The 17317-nt window shown below is 47.3% G+C and overlaps 1 protein-coding gene across 1 annotated transcript in view; it reads right to left on the bottom strand.

Moving 5' to 3' along the window:
* Window positions 1-17317, bottom strand: part of anapc1 (anaphase promoting complex subunit 1) — a 47375-nt gene that overhangs the window by 13029 nt on the left and 17029 nt on the right. The window contains exons 20-34 of the mRNA XM_036547048.1: window positions 17161-17252; window positions 16515-16663; window positions 12971-13049; window positions 12122-12158; window positions 11604-11677; window positions 10927-11105; window positions 9724-9950; window positions 8301-8419; window positions 6490-6761; window positions 3744-3978; window positions 2935-3026; window positions 1453-1587; window positions 995-1077; window positions 345-423; window positions 146-220 (exon numbers count right to left, since the gene is read on the bottom strand). Of these exons, the coding sequence (XP_036402941.1) occupies window positions 146-220; window positions 345-423; window positions 995-1077; window positions 1453-1587; window positions 2935-3026; window positions 3744-3978; window positions 6490-6761; window positions 8301-8419; window positions 9724-9950; window positions 10927-11105; window positions 11604-11677; window positions 12122-12158; window positions 12971-13049; window positions 16515-16663; window positions 17161-17252 (1927 nt within the window). The remainder of the gene's footprint in view (window positions 1-145; window positions 221-344; window positions 424-994; window positions 1078-1452; window positions 1588-2934; window positions 3027-3743; window positions 3979-6489; window positions 6762-8300; window positions 8420-9723; window positions 9951-10926; window positions 11106-11603; window positions 11678-12121; window positions 12159-12970; window positions 13050-16514; window positions 16664-17160; window positions 17253-17317) is intronic.

Here is a 17317-nt window from a genome sequence, read left to right as displayed (position 1 = left end):
ACGCTCATTCATAGACCACTGGTATGGCATAACAGGTTTCCCCACAATGCCGCTGTCGCGACCTTCAGTCACAGTCACTGGGAAGCTCACTCTCAGACACGAACTGAAGGTTTGAGAGACCTCCTGCGTCCTCAGGTAACCTCACCTGGGGCACATTGCTGTTGATCCAATCAGCATTGGGCAGGATCTCTTCCCACATGATGAGGCATCGTGCCAGGGTCTGGGGGGCAGAGAGGGACAGGGGTAGCGAGGCGGCGGCACGGCGCAGCGCAGCTGTTTGAAAGAGCACACCACACTCAAACGCGTCTCCGCGGCGGCCCGGAGAATGCTGCCTCTTAACTCACCCTCAAGAGCAGGAACTCAGGTTTAATGAAGTCTAATAGGAACATGGTGTCTGGAGCCCGCAGCCAATCAGCGATAGATCTGTGAGAGCGGGACAAGAGGTGTCTCAGCTAAGACAGAGAGAGGGAAGCCGTCACTGTGACAGCTGCAGAGCAAAATGACACAAGGGAACCAGGTGGACATCGGCGTGCGGCGGATGGGAAAGGTAATTAAAGCCAGGGCTGGGCAGATGGGAATACCTCTGGAGGAGACTCTGTGTGTGCGCAAAACATCTTCATGTGAGTGAAATGTTCGTCTGCACAAATCAAAGAACTAATCAATACACGTAATTCTGGCTATAGTAACCACTCCTCAGTAGTGCCCCTCAAACCATAGTTGAGAGGGAAGAACACATTACAACAGGAAAAAAAGAGATTTCATCTACTCGGCCGATGATGAATATGTCAGAAAAAAAAAGACATTCAAAGTTGAAAGTCCTTTAAAAGAAATTAAATGAATCACACTGCTCTCTTGTGTGTTCCATTACGATTTCCCCCCATGCTTATATAATTGGGCCAATAAACATTTCCCAAAATTATTAAGTTGTGCAGACTCTCACAACCGGACTCAGGGGGAAGGGAAAGGGGATTTAAGCCCCATTTCCACAGCCTACCTGTTGTTGGTTTTCAGGTAGATCATTGCAAGGGCAAGGGTTGCGCCTGGACAGGTGACATCAACGTTGATGGTATCGCCCTCCTGTGACACATATGCACACAAAAACAATTTCCTGTCTTATAAGAAAATAACCTAAAGGAGATTCAAGCATGTAGTTCAGAAAATAAATGACAGCTAAACTTCCCCACTGAGACTGGCAAGTATATATATGTGTGTGTGTGTGTGTGTGTATATATATTAAAAAATATACTCAGAGACTTCTTAATGGCATGGAATAGCTCAAGAAACTCAGCACAGGCAGAGAGACTTAAAAGTGTCTAAGACCAGGCTTGAGAACAGAGCTGGTCACATTCCAGAGTACAGGCAAAATGTAGTCTAGTATGGGCTGACTGGCCTGCTCTAAACCTTTACAGTCTTGTGTTTTGATATGTTATGTGAAGTGTGTGAAAGGTGTACCTTTATCTGGTAGCTGGGGGACTTGTGTTTCTCGCGGTTGATACCGGCGTGGGCGCGGCGATGCCCCCCCACCATGTACTGGTACAGCTGTTCCGGCACGTTGAGGTCCGACATGCCGATCAGGTTGCTGCCGTGCTGGAGAATGACAAGACAAGGTGAGTTTGGGAGCGGCTGCATCAACGCCCTCACGCTCCACACAGGAAAAGCGGACCGGCATCGCCCGATGCTCCAGGAGCAGCTCCGAATGGAGAACCCCCCTCTCCGTTTCAGCTGCTCAAAAGCTCAAAGCCTCCTTTACAGATGAACAGAAAACTCCTGCATCCTAGACACATTTATGTTTATTTGCATGCACATTTACATGCATAAGGGTATGCGTTTATGTCTATGTGTGTACAATATTGGGCATGATGTAGTTTTTTTTTCTTTTTTGGTTTATTATTTAGGTTTTAGTTTAATATTTGTTATTCTCTTTTGCCTTTGATTGACTGCACGTGTGGTATAGTATATAAGTATATACGTAAGTGTGAAGTATCTGATTTATCTCTGTGCGTACGCCATGTGAGTGTAGACATAAATAATGCAATCTTAGATTGTGAACACACAGTAGTTTCTCTCATTGTCCACCGTATTTTCATTGTCCATTATTGTTATTGTCTATTGTTTCAAGGGCCGAAGACAAGATCAAATAAAATTGTTCCAAAAAAAAAAAAAACTCCCACATGAAACGGCTATTATCTTTTATAAAGGCTTGGCCTTCACTGAACATCCTCCCATTTAACCCATTAAAGCTCTGTTTCTCAGGCTTGGATGGCCTGGTTCGCACCTCATTAAAGGATGGCCTTGTGCTTATGCACTTATGCATTTGGGTCTGCTGCACTGTAATAAAAGCTGAACTCCACAGGAAATTGAGATCACCACCAGGAAGGCGTGTTTCTATTAATTCCAAATTCAGTTACCCCCTATCTCTTCACCCCTGAAGGGGGGGGGGCAAAAAACATAGATTTCATTCTCTCAGATGAAACCTGCATAGACTGCTGTTACCAAGTTCCTTGCCTGGCAGCATAAGCACATACAGGCCTCTCTGTAAATGAGTCATTTATTATTTACACTCAACTGCAGCTTCTCACAGACAGCTAGGATGATTTGGTTATGTGGTCTGTGGAGCCACAAAATATTTAAATATCTGACACACCAAAATGCGCGGCCTTCCTTGTCAACTGAACTGATCCAGCTGTTCATGTAAATTCTAAAACTCTCTCAGAGTGACTGCATTCATGCACATCTAGCTATGAAAATGTGTGTCAAAAGTGTTCAAAAGGAGGAAGTTGAACACGTGACGGGGACTAGTACAGCTTTTCCATTCGCAGTGTGAAGAGTACTATCACGAATTAAAAAATGAATCTGCACATTTACTGTGGAGCTCATGTTTGTTCAGAGATGGTCTGTTTGGAAAGCCCGAGGTCCAGCTTCTTCCGCACTTACCCCCAGACACACCATCCCCAGAGCCAGGCCGGCAGCCAGCGAATAGGACTCCCTGTCAGTGCAGTACTCCATCTCCGGCCCTGGCGGTCGACCTGCAGCCAGGGACCAGCAGACTGAGAATCAGAAGCACAGCCCTGGCCTCAGCGGCCACACCAGCACGCACACGTGCCGGTGACTACCAGCTCATTCACTTTCAAAATGTACAGTGATGCAGTCACTTGTGAAACTCAGACACCTTCAGCAACGGCAATGACTAGCAGTGCAGAGCACCCTGATTCAGCCCTGCAGTACACCGCACAGACCATCAAAACTACGCCTCATGGCTGCTCGGCAGACAGGTGCAGATGACTACACGCTCATTCATTTAGGAAACTGCACTGTAAAACTGTTATTTCCATAGCAGATTCAGGCACTCTCTGTATTGCGACTGTGCAGTTATATTGTTATTTCTGAAGCAGATTCAGGCACTCTCTCTGTATTCTGACTGCATACTAATGCTGTTATTTCTGAAGCAGACTCAGGCACTCTCTCTGTATTTTAACTACACAGTAATGCTGTTATTTCTGAAGCAGATTCAGGCACTCTCTCTGTATTCTGACTGCATACTAATGCTGTTATTTCTGAAGCAGATTCACATGATTCCTCTATGCATCCTGTATTCAGTAATACTGTTACTTCTGAAGCAGATTCAGGCACTCTCTCTGTATTCTGACTGCATACTAATGCTGTTATTTCTGAAGCTGATATTTAGGTGTCTCCTCTCTGTATTCTGTATTCTGGAAGGCTGCTGCCGTTGCGGGTGGACTGACCGATCTCTGCCAGGAGGACCTCGGCATTGTGCCGGTGCCCGGTGGCCTGGTACACCAGGCCGATGCCCACCACGGCGGCCACCTGCACGTTATGGGGCACGTCGAGCTCGGTGGAGGTGGGCGGGAGCAGGGCGGGGATGTGGATGCTCAGCAGACGGGTGATTGACATGTCCATGGTGCCCAGTTTCGCCGCAGACACGCCCAGCAACAGGCCGATGCTTGTCATCTCGTGACCCTGCGAGAGGGGGCACATAAGGTCACCTAACATTCCTAAAGTCATGCCCCAGCAAAAAGTACTTATTCCCCATTTCAAATGCTACGATGAGAAACTCGTCCCAAAAAAGCAGCTCCCATTGCGACACATAAAGGGAAAATAACAAACAGTTGGGGGGGATTTCAGCCGTGGGTACATAAAATATACAGCACAAATACATTATTTAGCCCCTTCAATCAATGCTACAGCGCAATGCTGTAGCCCAAATGAATGGTGCCCTCCACCACACACAGAGCAAGGAGACGTTTCCCCAGAGCCCATTTAGCCGCTGTCTGAAGCTGCTTCTGACGCAGGGGCAGAGGGAGCAGGTAAATTAACTTCACAGGTTTGGACACGCCGCTGTTCGGCTCTCTCATTTCCAGCAGCTCAGCGATGTGCTGTTCATCTCGGGGCTCCGACTGCAGAGGCAGCAATTAGAGTGGGTGGGCCGGAGACTGCCGTAGCCCTCTCAGTCCCTCAGCTAATGGAGCGAGGCGCGCTACACTCTCCTCACGATTCGGCCGCATTAGATCAATGGGGGAAAGCGACGTTACACCCCCAATTTCGATGGGTGTCACATATTAGCTCTGACCATCGCCAGCTTGCTTTCCAGAGCTCTGGTTCTCTTGCTGTTTTGGCTCCACCTTCCCATTCAAATTAGTCTGACTTAGTTTCCCCTCAGTCAAATTTACTTAATTTTAACTCTTAAATGAGGAACCTCGTCTTCCTCTAACTCCTCCTTTATATTAAAACATCCAATTAAAAAGATCTCTTCCCGACTAACTGTATGCCCACTGTCTGATTTTGTTCATTGCGATAAGCTGTTGGGGGATCTCATTCTGCAGCGAACAACCTTCTGGGGGGCTCCACGGGTCACGCCTTCACCTCCAGCACGCAGATGGTGTCCCGATGACCCGGAAAAAGGCTCGGCTCGCTGCGTAGGCCTGACCATGAGGCGCCACGACGTGGGCCATCACACGACTGCCGCGGTCCGCCAGCACAGGTTCTCACACTTCTATCTACCGGATTGTTTTTTTTTTTTTAGACTGCCTGATCTGATTCATAAGGGCAATACCTCTCACTTCCTTTCAGTTATATACACACCGCTCTGCTCACCGTACAGTGAGTACTATGACCTACATCAATAATGCAATAACGGATGTAATAACATTTCCATTGAGATTGCTATATGGGACGCAACTGCTTCTCAAAAGAACGACTTTTTTTTTTTTTTGCGTATGAACAAAGCTTTGTAAATCTGAAGACGACCGGTTGATCTCTCTGAAAAACGAAATACCGCTCCCGAACATCTGACAGATTGAAAAAGAGAAAGTGAGTAGTAGTAAATTACCGCTACCTCTCTTGAACACAGACATGTGGCAGATATTGGCGGTGACCACACGGCACATCAAAGACAGGCCTAACTGGAAATGAAAGGGTTAAGCATGCGTCACGGACATGGAAAATGTCAAAGTGAAACTGCCGCTCGCATTCGAGTTTCCTCCTCCGCTTTCATCTGAGAAAAATAACAGGATGAGCGCAACGCTCTGAGCGATATTCTGCAAACCTCCAATGCAGAGCCTTAACAGCAAAAGGAGAAAAACAACAAAAAACGTGAACGCAATTTAACCCTGTTCAGGAGAATGGTTCGGGCTTTTTTCACAGAATAAAGACCGGTCCGTTATCAACAATAAAAGCTACTTATGGTGCTTCTGCACTAAGAGATAAGCGGAGAGAATGCCAACCCAGAGGGCTGAAGAGACTAATATCTGTACCACACACTGCTGCTGGACCACTCATTTCGTATTTAATACTCATTTAACATAAAATGTGCTGTATCCATCTTTGTTTGGATTTACCAGGCATTCAAGGCTAGACAACTAAACATACTATGCAAAATGACTCAAAGCATACAGAAAGTCCAAACAAAGACAACTCCTGTGCTCACAATATGCTGTTTTATGATTGTCGTCTTATGTTTATGAAGTGGAATTAAGTGAGTGGGGTTCAGTTAAGATCCTGGTATTGTTGTACTAAACTGCTTTCAGCTTAAAGCGTTCCTTTGTGAACACGTTATGCATTGATGTCATGATGATGGCAAGCGGATCGTATCTGACACTCTAGACCTGAAACTTTACCCCCTTACCAGGGAAATAGAGAAATCGGGATATTTGTCACCAAGGGCACCAAAACAAGGTTTCCAAAACTCCCACTCAGATTTAGAAGCAATTTGACCCATATTGCATCCTGTAAGTCTGCTACTGCTGGTCTGGTCCGTTCTCATCGTCTTTTGATACCTCTGCTTGTGAAATCTGCTCGGAGGATATCTGACCTGCTAGAATTTTTTTAGGGTTGAAACATTAATTGTGACAGTACTCGGCCCATCTGAGAATAAGTGAAGCACTCTCAGGTGAAACTGAGCCGAGCCTAGGCAGAGCGTAAATCAGCGGTAGGACGGTACACCTGTCAGGCGCCGCTGGAGGCCGGGCTCACCTTGGTCAGGTAGTCGTGAATGTTGAGCGTGGCCAGCTTGGTGAGGTGGCCGTTGAGCCCCAGTGCCATGAGGAAGCCAGCGTACTCGTTGGCCAGCTCGGCGCTTTTGGGCTTGTTGTAGGCGATCCAGGCCGAGTCCACCTGGGAGGCGGGGGCGATCTTCAGCCCCGCCGCCACCCCATTGTGAAAGCTCGACCAGCTGGTCATATTGGGCGGCACGTCGATGTTCCCGCTGTTCAGGTCCACCATGGTGTTCCTGGGCGGGGCCCGACCTATGAAAACGCCCAAACCACATCAAATGGACCGTGTGCACACTAGGGAGGGGTAGGAGGGGGGGCGGGGAGGAGTGATACTGTGCAAAACAGCTCCAGCACTCCAGGAGGTGCGGTTTGGTGATGAGTCGTAACCAGAGGGCAGACCGCTCTCTCCCACAGCATTCAGAGGAACCGCCCCTCACACTGAATACAACAAGGTGAATCAGTTTTCTCTGTGCAACTGTACAAACGTTACTCTTACCAAAAAAAAAAAAAAAAAAAAAAAAGTTTCATTTTCTGCGAAACAATGCTATTTCCAATACAACACAGTACAGTGAGACCGCACTACCCCTTAAGCGAAACATCCTCGGCTTTTCCGCGAATAAGACGTGCGTTTCTCGCGCGCGAGAAAATAATTAAATAAACGAACAACACGTTTCTGTTCCCTCCAGTTCTTTCCTACGGTCTGTTCATTTTTCCACCGTCTGCCTGCGGTTGGCGTCTCCGTCTCCAGATGGATGGAGTCTGCCAAGCCGCGGTCACGGGGGACCTCAAATCGAATGATGCTGACGCAATGACAAACAACTCCTGTCCCGTCCAACTTAGCAGCCGGCATCAGGCCTGGAATGATGTCACCCAAATCCAATAAACCGGCAAAATATTTAAATACCTCTGTATGCAAGATGAGACTTGGCAGATTATAAACAGTGATTACAGTCTCTCCCTGGTTCAACTGCCACAGGCCACAATTGTGCACGGCACAGTGTACAGTGAAGGACACTCCTGTGTTTTGATATGGATGGTTTACTCAGGTTGGCCAAGGCTCTGTGATCTTTTTTACTCTGGCCAGGGGTGTGTGGATCTGTGTGGTATGGATCAAAAAGGTCTTTGTTTCTTTTATTTGCATCAAAGATGGTATCTTATACCAGCAAAGAGGGAAAACAAAACCATAAGTAGAGAACCAAGCAAACACGCTGGTGTCTTTCAGCGGAACAAAGGAGCCTTTCCCTTTCATTAGCGACAGCAGGCTGCACGGCCTCCCTTTAGTCTGAGGAATGTGACAAAAAACAAGTCACAAAAATAACAGTCCTAATTACAGCAGGGAGCTTTTATATGCGGAACCTGTGGCTGATGGGGACTGGCTTTCTTGTGGGGCTCCAGAGAAACACACCCAAAGAAAAAAACATAAATATAGATCTAATCAAATTATAGTCGAGCCTTTCTCATTTTGAAAACAGGGAAGGGCGATCAACTGTTCTGGTTTTCTAGAAATAACAGAAAAGCTCTCGCGATGGCGCAGATATGAATCCGCCCGAACCCACCCTTCTTGGCACACGCATTCTTGTGTGCTCCTCTCTGAGGTTTCACGCTCACGCTCGATAGCTGTCTACAGTCCCGTTTTTTCGGTTTAATTGTAAGTAGGTCAAAGTTAAAACGGGGGCGAATGCCTCCAGTCCAAACATATCACCAGGCATCAGAAGCCAACGTGGGGAGGCAAACAGACAGGTGAGAATGCAGGTAGAACTGCAGGACCGGCTGGCGGCCCGGGAAACGTACCCGTCAGGTTGAGTTTGGGGACTGGGAGGGGCTCTGTAGGAACCGGGTGGTAGGAGAAGAGGGTGAACAGGCCCCGGCCGACCGGCAAGGCCATGGTACGCTGACAGAGCTGCAGCAGTCTGGAACACACAGAGAACAGACCGTAAAACTTCGGGAGACCGCCAGCCTACGGCCTACAACACTCACTCACCTGCAGCTGCCTATGGGCTTCACAGTGGCACAAAAATGTCAGAAGCTGTAGTTTTCAAACTGTCACTTTTAACAATATTATCCTTTTTTTAGTGTTTTTTGACCAAAGAAAGCTCTTCATGGCACACTGAGCTCAACTCTTTATAACGGAGTCTAGGGTGTGAGGCTTTCTTCTTAAGGGGAATCTTAAGGCAATGAATATTTAAAATGCATTTTATGGCACCAAATAGGACACTGTAGCACAAGTAGCTCAAGCAGCAGAACTTTATATTACGGACTGAAAAGTTGTATATTACAGTGAGAAAGTTGTATTTTCAGGTAAAATTCAGTATATGTGGCAGATTAAACCTGAGCAAGAATCCATAATGTAAACAGAATAAAAGCCAATCTACCACCATTTTCTTTTCTTTTATTTCACTGTCATATCAGTGTATCATATCTCTCTCAGATATGAGCACGACAGCACACTTTCTCATACCCCTGCTCCACGATTCTTTTGAATTTATGAATGAACGGATCGGATGCTACAAACATCAGGTGGGGGTTTCCACTTCACAACCTCTACTCCGGAGCTGGTCAAAAGGAGCCTTGTGCTAAAGTGCTAAATGAATGAACTTCAGGCTTACGGAACACCGGCCAACACACCACACTCACACAATTACCTCCCCACTGTGATGAGGTGTGCTGTTCGGAATGTGTTTTCAAGCAGCCAACATATGTGTGTGTGTGTGCACGTGTGTGTGCACGCGCAACGGAGAGCCTTCACCACCTCTCCCTAAGGGCTAATTGTCAATTGTGTATTAATCATTGGGTAATGTATGTAATCAGTGGGTGTATGCACACGTTGGCAATGTGTAAGGGAACCAGCTGATTGGTTAATGAGCCACACCTTGCTCACTGAAGGTCATTAAATACAGGTGTGGCTGCAGAGCAAGAAGATGGCTCACTTTTTCCCTGCTACTGGTTTGCATAGGCTGGTTTCTTTGGTTTTAAAATAAATTATTGGTTTTAAAACTTTTGTTCTTTAGGGCTGGTTTATTGTAAGTAAATTATTAAGTATTGTAAGTATTGGCCAGCTTCTCTACTGTGTGTGTGTGTGTGTGTTATTCACTTGCCCTGTTTATGCATAAGGCCTTGTAATCTATTCAGGTGTAGGAGGAGTATGGGAGAGATTATGTGAGGATTGTGGGAATTTTTCCCCGCCGTCTCCGCTGACGGTCTGAGGGCCACTCACTTGTTCTCCTTCTCCTCGATGTACTCGTGGTCGCTGACCTCAGGCAGGTGCAGGACGCTGACGCGGACGGGCCGGGAGCTCTGCAACAGGCGGCGGGCCTCCTGCACACGCAGGTCCTGACTCCAGATCAGCCCCGTCACCTCGTGGTTCATGTCGTTCATGCCGTCCTCATCCTCCTCCGCTTCCGAGGCCGCCGGCGAGTCCAGCGATAAGTCCGGGCTCACCGTCTGGCCAATAACACACGCGGACGCGGGTGAGCCCACCTGACACAGAGGCTTTCACACCCCGCTTTCATCCCCTCCCACCCCCATCCCCACCCCCACCAGTGCACCAGCCCCCAGACCCCCCAACCTGCCCTAACAAAACCAACAAAAAACCCCATTCTTTTCCAACTAGGTTATTTCTGGCGTATAATGCCGCATAATCGCTGTGCTTTCCCTTACGTAATTCGAGGCCTGGGGCCTCTTATTCACTGTGTTCTCATGAAGGTTTTCCAGGAATAAAAATAACACTCCTCTGCAAAATGCAGTTTTTCCGCCTCGGCCCCGCAGGGCTCTAACACGGAAACCGGGGAGGAGAGGCCGGCAGCGTGGCGGCTGCTTCTGCGTTTGATGTTTACAGAAATTTACATGAGAACAAGACAGAGGAGCGCCCCGACCGGCACAAAGTCAGCTCGTTTCCTGAACAGTCCTGAAGCTTGTGCTTCCCAGCAGGGAGAGGGAAGCGTTCTTAACCCAACCCAGTGCATAAAATGGGACACAGTGACCTATATTGCTGCAGCTTCCATACACAACCCTCCGCTTTTCCACCAGTTTAGAACAAGCATGCCTGTAGCCGGGCGTGCTTGCGAAATAACTCCCAGCACTCTGGAAATGCCACTCTGTGCGGCCTTCGTAAAGAGACCTGACAGTGGCCTGCACCGATACGAGAGCCTCTTTCAGATCAGCTCGCCATCACTGCCCACCTTATGGCTTTTCTGCAGCACCTGAGGAGGAAAATCTCACTAGCCCTTCGGTGCTCACACTCGGCACACACTCACAGATTTACGCCGCTTGACTGAAAATGGCATACTTTCCTCTACCAAAAAAAAAAAAAACAAAAACCGCCTTTGGAATACCTACCACACAGATGAAGAAAACCAAGTAAAATAACAGAGCTGCATGGACTATCTTCATTTGAATTGTTACACACTGACTGACTCACCGATTTGCCTTTTGCCAAAGTGACTTTGTGCGCTTGCTTGGTGAGGTCCTGACGCCCAATCAACAGGCAGACGTCTTCCGACCAATCGGAGCACGGCTGCTCGCGGCACTGGTAGATGGCATCCCGTATCGGGAGAGCGACGCCGAAGGGAACCGAGTCCAAGTCTTTCAGCGTGAATCCTGAGCACACAGGAACATCAGAGTTTCCAAACGCAAAATCCCTGCCTCGATGTAAGCAGTCAGTGTCAGGCCACATTTAGCAGGGACTGAGGCTCTTCAAAGAAATCGCTTGTGACAGCATTCCACTGCCACCGAGCTACCAAAACATCAACAAGCACCACATACTGTCTAAGTGTAGACTTAGTCAAAAATGGGCTCTTTTAAACTGCGGAATTAGATGTGATGACAATTACACATACAAACCATGCGCACAGCCTAGTGTAATCTTCACTCTAATCCAGTCGACATCTGTGTTTTAGCATGTGCGGAAACAAGGCCTGCATTGTGTCAAACAGAGCACAATAGTTTACTGTGACAGTGGGGGGGGGTTTGGCTTAACAGGAGACTTTTGGTGGACCTCTACATGCAGGTGTTTTAGGGTTAATGAGAAGACACTTGGTGGAGCCCTACCGGCTGCTGTTTTCAGGGTTAATAAGGAGATGTCTGGCGGATCTGTACCTGCAGATGTGAGCCAGATCACAAGCTTTTCCGCCAGGCTGCTGCATGGTGTAGTGGGCTTGATGCTGCTTTGTCTGCAGGAAAAATGTCAGCTTCAATATCAAGAAATGGAGTTTAAAAATAAGGACTTATGTTATGAAACATGACGTCAAACAATATCAATCACAGCCGCCAACATGTCCCCTTCAAAAAATGATTTAAGGTAAAATATCGCGGCAATCACCCATGCAATATAAAATAGAATATTATCAGTTCCCTTCAGTGAAATATTCAATGAAATAACGTTACCACTAGCCATGTTTTCAGGACATACCAATACACGCAATGTTACTGTCGAATGAGGGGTAACCTGACATAGTAACATGAATAGCAGCATGTGGTATTTATAAGATATTTATACCAATACATACAAGCCTTAATTGATTGGTGTTTTGACGGCATGCCCTTTTCTTGCCATTTTAAGATTGTTTATTCAACAAGGATCACTGAGTCTCTGAAAGATGTCGAGGCAGAGTTACCTTCTCAGAGCATGCTCATTGAGATTCTTCTTCTGACCTGCAGAGGAATATCAGGTAGGTTTCCATTACAGGAAGCACAAAATAGGTCAATACAGTGAGTGAGGGAGGCTAACAAGCATGTTACGGCCTCAGAATTCATGTTACAAGGCCCAAATCACCATGGCGACACCCACACTTCTACGCCACCGTCTCCGCCCGACAATGGCTCTGGAGCAGAGAGGAAAATAAAACCCTGAATGTGATAAAACCTCAAGTGGGTTCTTTTGAGGCCATCAACCCCTCACATTTCCAACAGTGCGCAACAAGAATGCCCCTAAAGAGCACGTGTCCGCTGTATCATCAGGACTTTGGAAAAAGCATAAACTTCCCAATCTGCAGCATGTGCAAAGGGTCTGAGACTCTTCATTCTACATACAACCTAAGACAAGTGAGACTAAGAGCAAGACGTTCCACTTTAAAGCATGAAAGCAGTGCTCCACAGTGGCCTTTATTGGCATTTAGCAGATACTCTTATCTAGCATGACTTACACAGGTGACAATTTTCATGTTATCCATTTATAAAGCTGGATATTTACCGAGGAAACTCTGGGTTAAGTACCTTGCCCAAGGGTACAGCAGCAGTGCCCCACCAGGGAATCAAACCAGCAACCTTTCAGTTATAAGCCCTGTGCCTCACCGCTATGCTACACTGGCGTTAGCAGAAAGTCCTCTGAAGCAGTCCTGACGCAAACAGATGACAAAGATGTGACTTTGCGCCCGAGGCAGGGGCGGGACCTCCAGCGGTCCCGTAATCGCTTGGGCACCATGGCTGAGTGTGTTAATAGAGTTCCGCCTTGCAGCAGGGCCTACCTGTGGTGACCTTCGACAGGTACTTGGACACGTCGCCGGACACGGCGTCCTCGTTGCCGACGATGTAGAGCGCGAAGCTCTGCGGAGAAGGAGAGTGACAGCGAGACAAACAAACACGTCAACACCAGGCTCCCGATTGGCTCACCCCCCCCGTGGAGGCGGGGGCTTAATTGTTCACAGTGGGAGAGGAGTGCTTTATTTACTCTGAGGACAGCAGAGACAAAAACAATGACAAAAAGAAGAAAAAAAACCTCAGACCATCCCTCACTTACACCCACGCCAGTGTTAGAGGACACAGTGAAACACAACCAGCATCCTTCCCTCCAACAGTGTAAGGCATAAGCATTACCGTCTTACTACAACATGGAGCTAGCTAGCTCAGCTAGGAGTAGAATTCAAGAACAACTGGATTGCATTATCATTTCATTTTGAACACAGACACAGGAGCATGGTTTGGGTTGGCAAAATGTGTCTGAAGCTGAGAGGGGGAATTCCAATGGAAATGATGCATGCCGATCCCTCTGTACACACACCTCAACCGTATCAGACTCTGAGGGGTTTCACACACACATCAAACAATTCAGGCTTTGAGCCACCTCGAACACGATGAGCCAGGCTTCAAGCTTTTTCCACACACAAGTCAAACAAGGTGGGCTTGGAGCCGTCTCACATACAAATCTAATGAGATGGGCTTTGAACCCTTTCACACTCAAATCCAATGTGTCGAGCTTTGGACCGTTTCACTCAAAAATCAGATGGGTATTGGGCTCTGAGCACTTCCACGCATGAATGAAACAAGTCTTGTTTTGAGCTGTTTCACACACATATCAAGCGAGTTGATTTTTGAGCCCTTTCATGTACAAATGAACATGATGAACTTTTCATTACATTACAATCATTTAGCATACATGATATTCATACAGATGGACATTTTACTGAGGCAATTCTACATTAAGTACCTTGCCCATGGGTACAGCAGCAGTATCTGAATGGAGAATTGAACCTGCAACCTTCAAGTCTTGCTCTTTACCACTCCACCAGTTCCTCTTTGAGCCCTTTCACACAACCAAATGAGTCGGGCTTTGAGCCGTGCCCCAGACTAATGAGATGAGTCGGGCTTTCCTCCTCCTCCTCATCACCCTTGCTCCTGTCAGCCGGCTGGGTAGAAGTCAGGGTCCCCGCACCTTTCCAAACAGGAGGAACTGAAGTGGTTAACTGCGGGACGGGGCTGTCAGTCACAGGGAAGCAGATGTGCGTCACGTCGCCGCGTCTGATCGGAGCAGACGCTGCCGAGCGCGCTCATCGACCCCCTTCCTCGCCCGGTGAATCAGCGCGCCATTTCCAGGGCTTAATTAGAGCCCGGCTCTCATTGGCTGCACTCACCCTCCAGCTCGGACAGAAATAAAACGCAGCGGGGGGGTGACTGACGGATTGGCAGCTCCCACCGCTACCTGCTCCGCACGCCGGTTACAAAATCGACAGGCACGTGCAGAACGCCGCGGCACGCCACGCCCAGATGAAGGCACCGGGGGCCACAACACAAGCGCGGGGTTGAGCGGGTTTGGATATGTCCTGAGTGAATTAATATGTAAAGGCTGTTCTGCTTTCCTGAAATGTGTGCCATGGGCATTTGGAATGATGACACTAAAACCTACATTACATTATTGTCATATAGTAAATGCTCATATCCAGAGCAACTTACATATGTTACAATTTTTACAGTTTATCCATTTATACAGCTGGATGTTTCCTGAAGCAGTTGTGTACCTGGGTTATTTAAGTACCTCGCCCAAGGGCACAGCAGCAGTCCCCCAGTTCTACAAAAATCATACAGTCTGGGCATTGTATTTATTTTTCTGGAGGGGCTTCCGAGCGCTCAGCATTTAACAAAGATGTGAATGCCAAAGTAACCCAATCTAATGAAGCATTCTACCACTGTCGCCTTGGTTAAATACAAAGGCTGTGTCTTCTTCCACGTACCCTTGCATTTTCAGGGAAGTGAAAAAATGAACAGGACAAGTAAGGAGACGCATTTTGATTTCTTGACATAAAACAAAATGTGACCTTTACTGCAGCAATTCTGCGAGCCAAATAGCTGTGCTTAAGATGCTGTGTATAGTGTTTATCATGATGCTACTGAGAAATCAAACATAAGAACGATCTATATAAAAGAGTTATAAACCTTCACAACTGAGTGTCTCCCAAAACAAACTGCAGTAAAAGAACTCCTAAATGTATCACTTGGCACAAATACAAGCTTAATCAGGGATGTATTATAAATATAAAAAAGTAATAACGATTGGGCTAAATAAGTCTGTCAAGGTCAAGGTTAGTGCAGAGCACATATGATCCTCTCTGTTACCAACAGTATAAGCTAGTTACAGTTAAAAACAGCATAAACCATTATGAGCATTAAATACTGTGTAATTTAATACAATTGAATGCCATGATCAGCATCAGCAGTCTCTAACATACTTTCTCCAGGTTCCCTCCCCAAGCCCTATGTCAGGAGAGGGAACATGTCTAATAAGAGGCATACTGGGAGCGCTTTGATTTGTCGCCCCCTACAGGGGTGCTACAATGCACACTGAGAACCTTAATCAGGTCTGAATTAAACATCTCTGTACCTGCTCTACCACTGAATAAACCATCTGTTTCCACTACAAGACAAGGCAAGAGCAAAAACACCCACAAAACTTACTAATGTAGGAATACTGCATTATCATGGAAGGCAAAAATTCTGCAACGATATGGCGGTGTTAAAGGGGGTCATCCTACTACAGACCAAACCCCAACACAGAGCCAGTGTTGAACTGGGTTGACCGGCGATTGACTGAGCCACAACACTAAAGCAGTGTTAAAGCGGGTCAGCTAACTACAGACCAAACAACAACACTAAAGCAGTGTTAAAGCGGGTCAGCTAACTACAGACCAAACAACAACACTAAAGCAGTGTTAAAGCGGGTCAGCTAACTACAGACCAAACAACAACACTAAGGCAGTGTTAAAGCGGGTCAGCTAACTACAGACCAAACAACAACACTAAGGCAGTGTTAAAGCGGGTCAGCTAACTACAGAGCAAAACAACAGCACTAAGGCAATGTAAAGGCTGGTTGGCCAGCCACAGACCAGGGTCGATGCTGCTCAGCAGGAAATTATGCAACAAAAGTGAATATGACAGTTGAGCGATCACATTATATGCTGTTGTCTTTCATTTTTTTTCAATTCTTTAATTTTCAATGATCACAAACATGGTTATGAAAAAGTGATTACTGTGACTGCAATTAAACATGTCACCTCCCCTGCAAACTATCATCTTAGATGCCAAAGACATCTGGTTGGAGCGATGCTCTGAGTTTTTATGTGAAAGCCGTGTCATTAACTGCAGCTGGGGATCACTGAAATACAGAGACAAGCCGCTCAGTAAGACCGTGGCACAAAACCACCCACATGCAGCCAGTCATGAAGACTGACTTGTTGAAGAATGAAACGGGATGAAAAGGATGAAGCACTCCACGCCTGAGGCTAGCCCTCTGACACCTACCAGCACCAGCAGCTTGGTCCTCTTGCAGATGCCGGGCAGGTACGGGAAGGGGGCCACCTCCTGTCCCCGCAGGCAGCTGCTGAACCACCTGAAGACACAGGGAGGCTCCGCCTTCAGGAAGGAGGGCCTGTTCATCTGCTCCATCTGAGCTGTGAGAGGAGGGGCAAAGAAACCTGTCACTCATCCCATCACCGTGACTACAGGTGCTCCACCTGAGCTGCGAGAGGAGAGGGAACCCTGTCACTCATCCCATCACCGTGACTACAGGTAGATCTGTTCCATCTGAGTAGCAGGGGGTGGCACCCCCAGACCAGTCAGTTAAACCATCTCTTGCCCTTTTTAACCTTAGCAAGATGAGAGTTTTGCCTCCTGCTTTACCGTTATGCAACGGCAACGGTCAACTTACAGCTGGACATTACACGCTGCTGTGGCTTATTTTGCCAACACACTTTTCAAAGACACCGGCACCGGTGGAGGTGCAAAGACCCAACAAAGTCCCAGAGTAGTTCTGCACTTATCATCTGTCCTCAAACACAGGGTCGAAAAACAAAACCCCAGACAACAGGTTGCCAGGAGCACAGAGGCAGTCACAGGGGAGACCCCCTACGCTGCGCTCCCAGGGCATCCTCATTGACCCAACACTTACCCTTGTCAATCACGCAGGCTTCCCTGAGCGTTTTGATGAATGAGGGATAATCTCGCCAGTACAGGTCAACATATTCTTCAAGCTGCAGATCCCTATTAAAGAGAGTAAAACAATTAGTGCCCAGGGAACGAGGAAGACAGGATGATCAAACGCACAG

The sequence above is a fragment of the Megalops cyprinoides genome, chromosome 15 (genome assembly GCF_013368585.1).
Source record: "Megalops cyprinoides isolate fMegCyp1 chromosome 15, fMegCyp1.pri, whole genome shotgun sequence".
NCBI classification, from domain to species: Eukaryota; Metazoa; Chordata; class Actinopteri; order Elopiformes; family Megalopidae; genus Megalops; species Megalops cyprinoides.
Note: the sequence above shows the minus strand (reverse complement) of the source record. Positions and strands in the feature narration are given on the sequence as shown.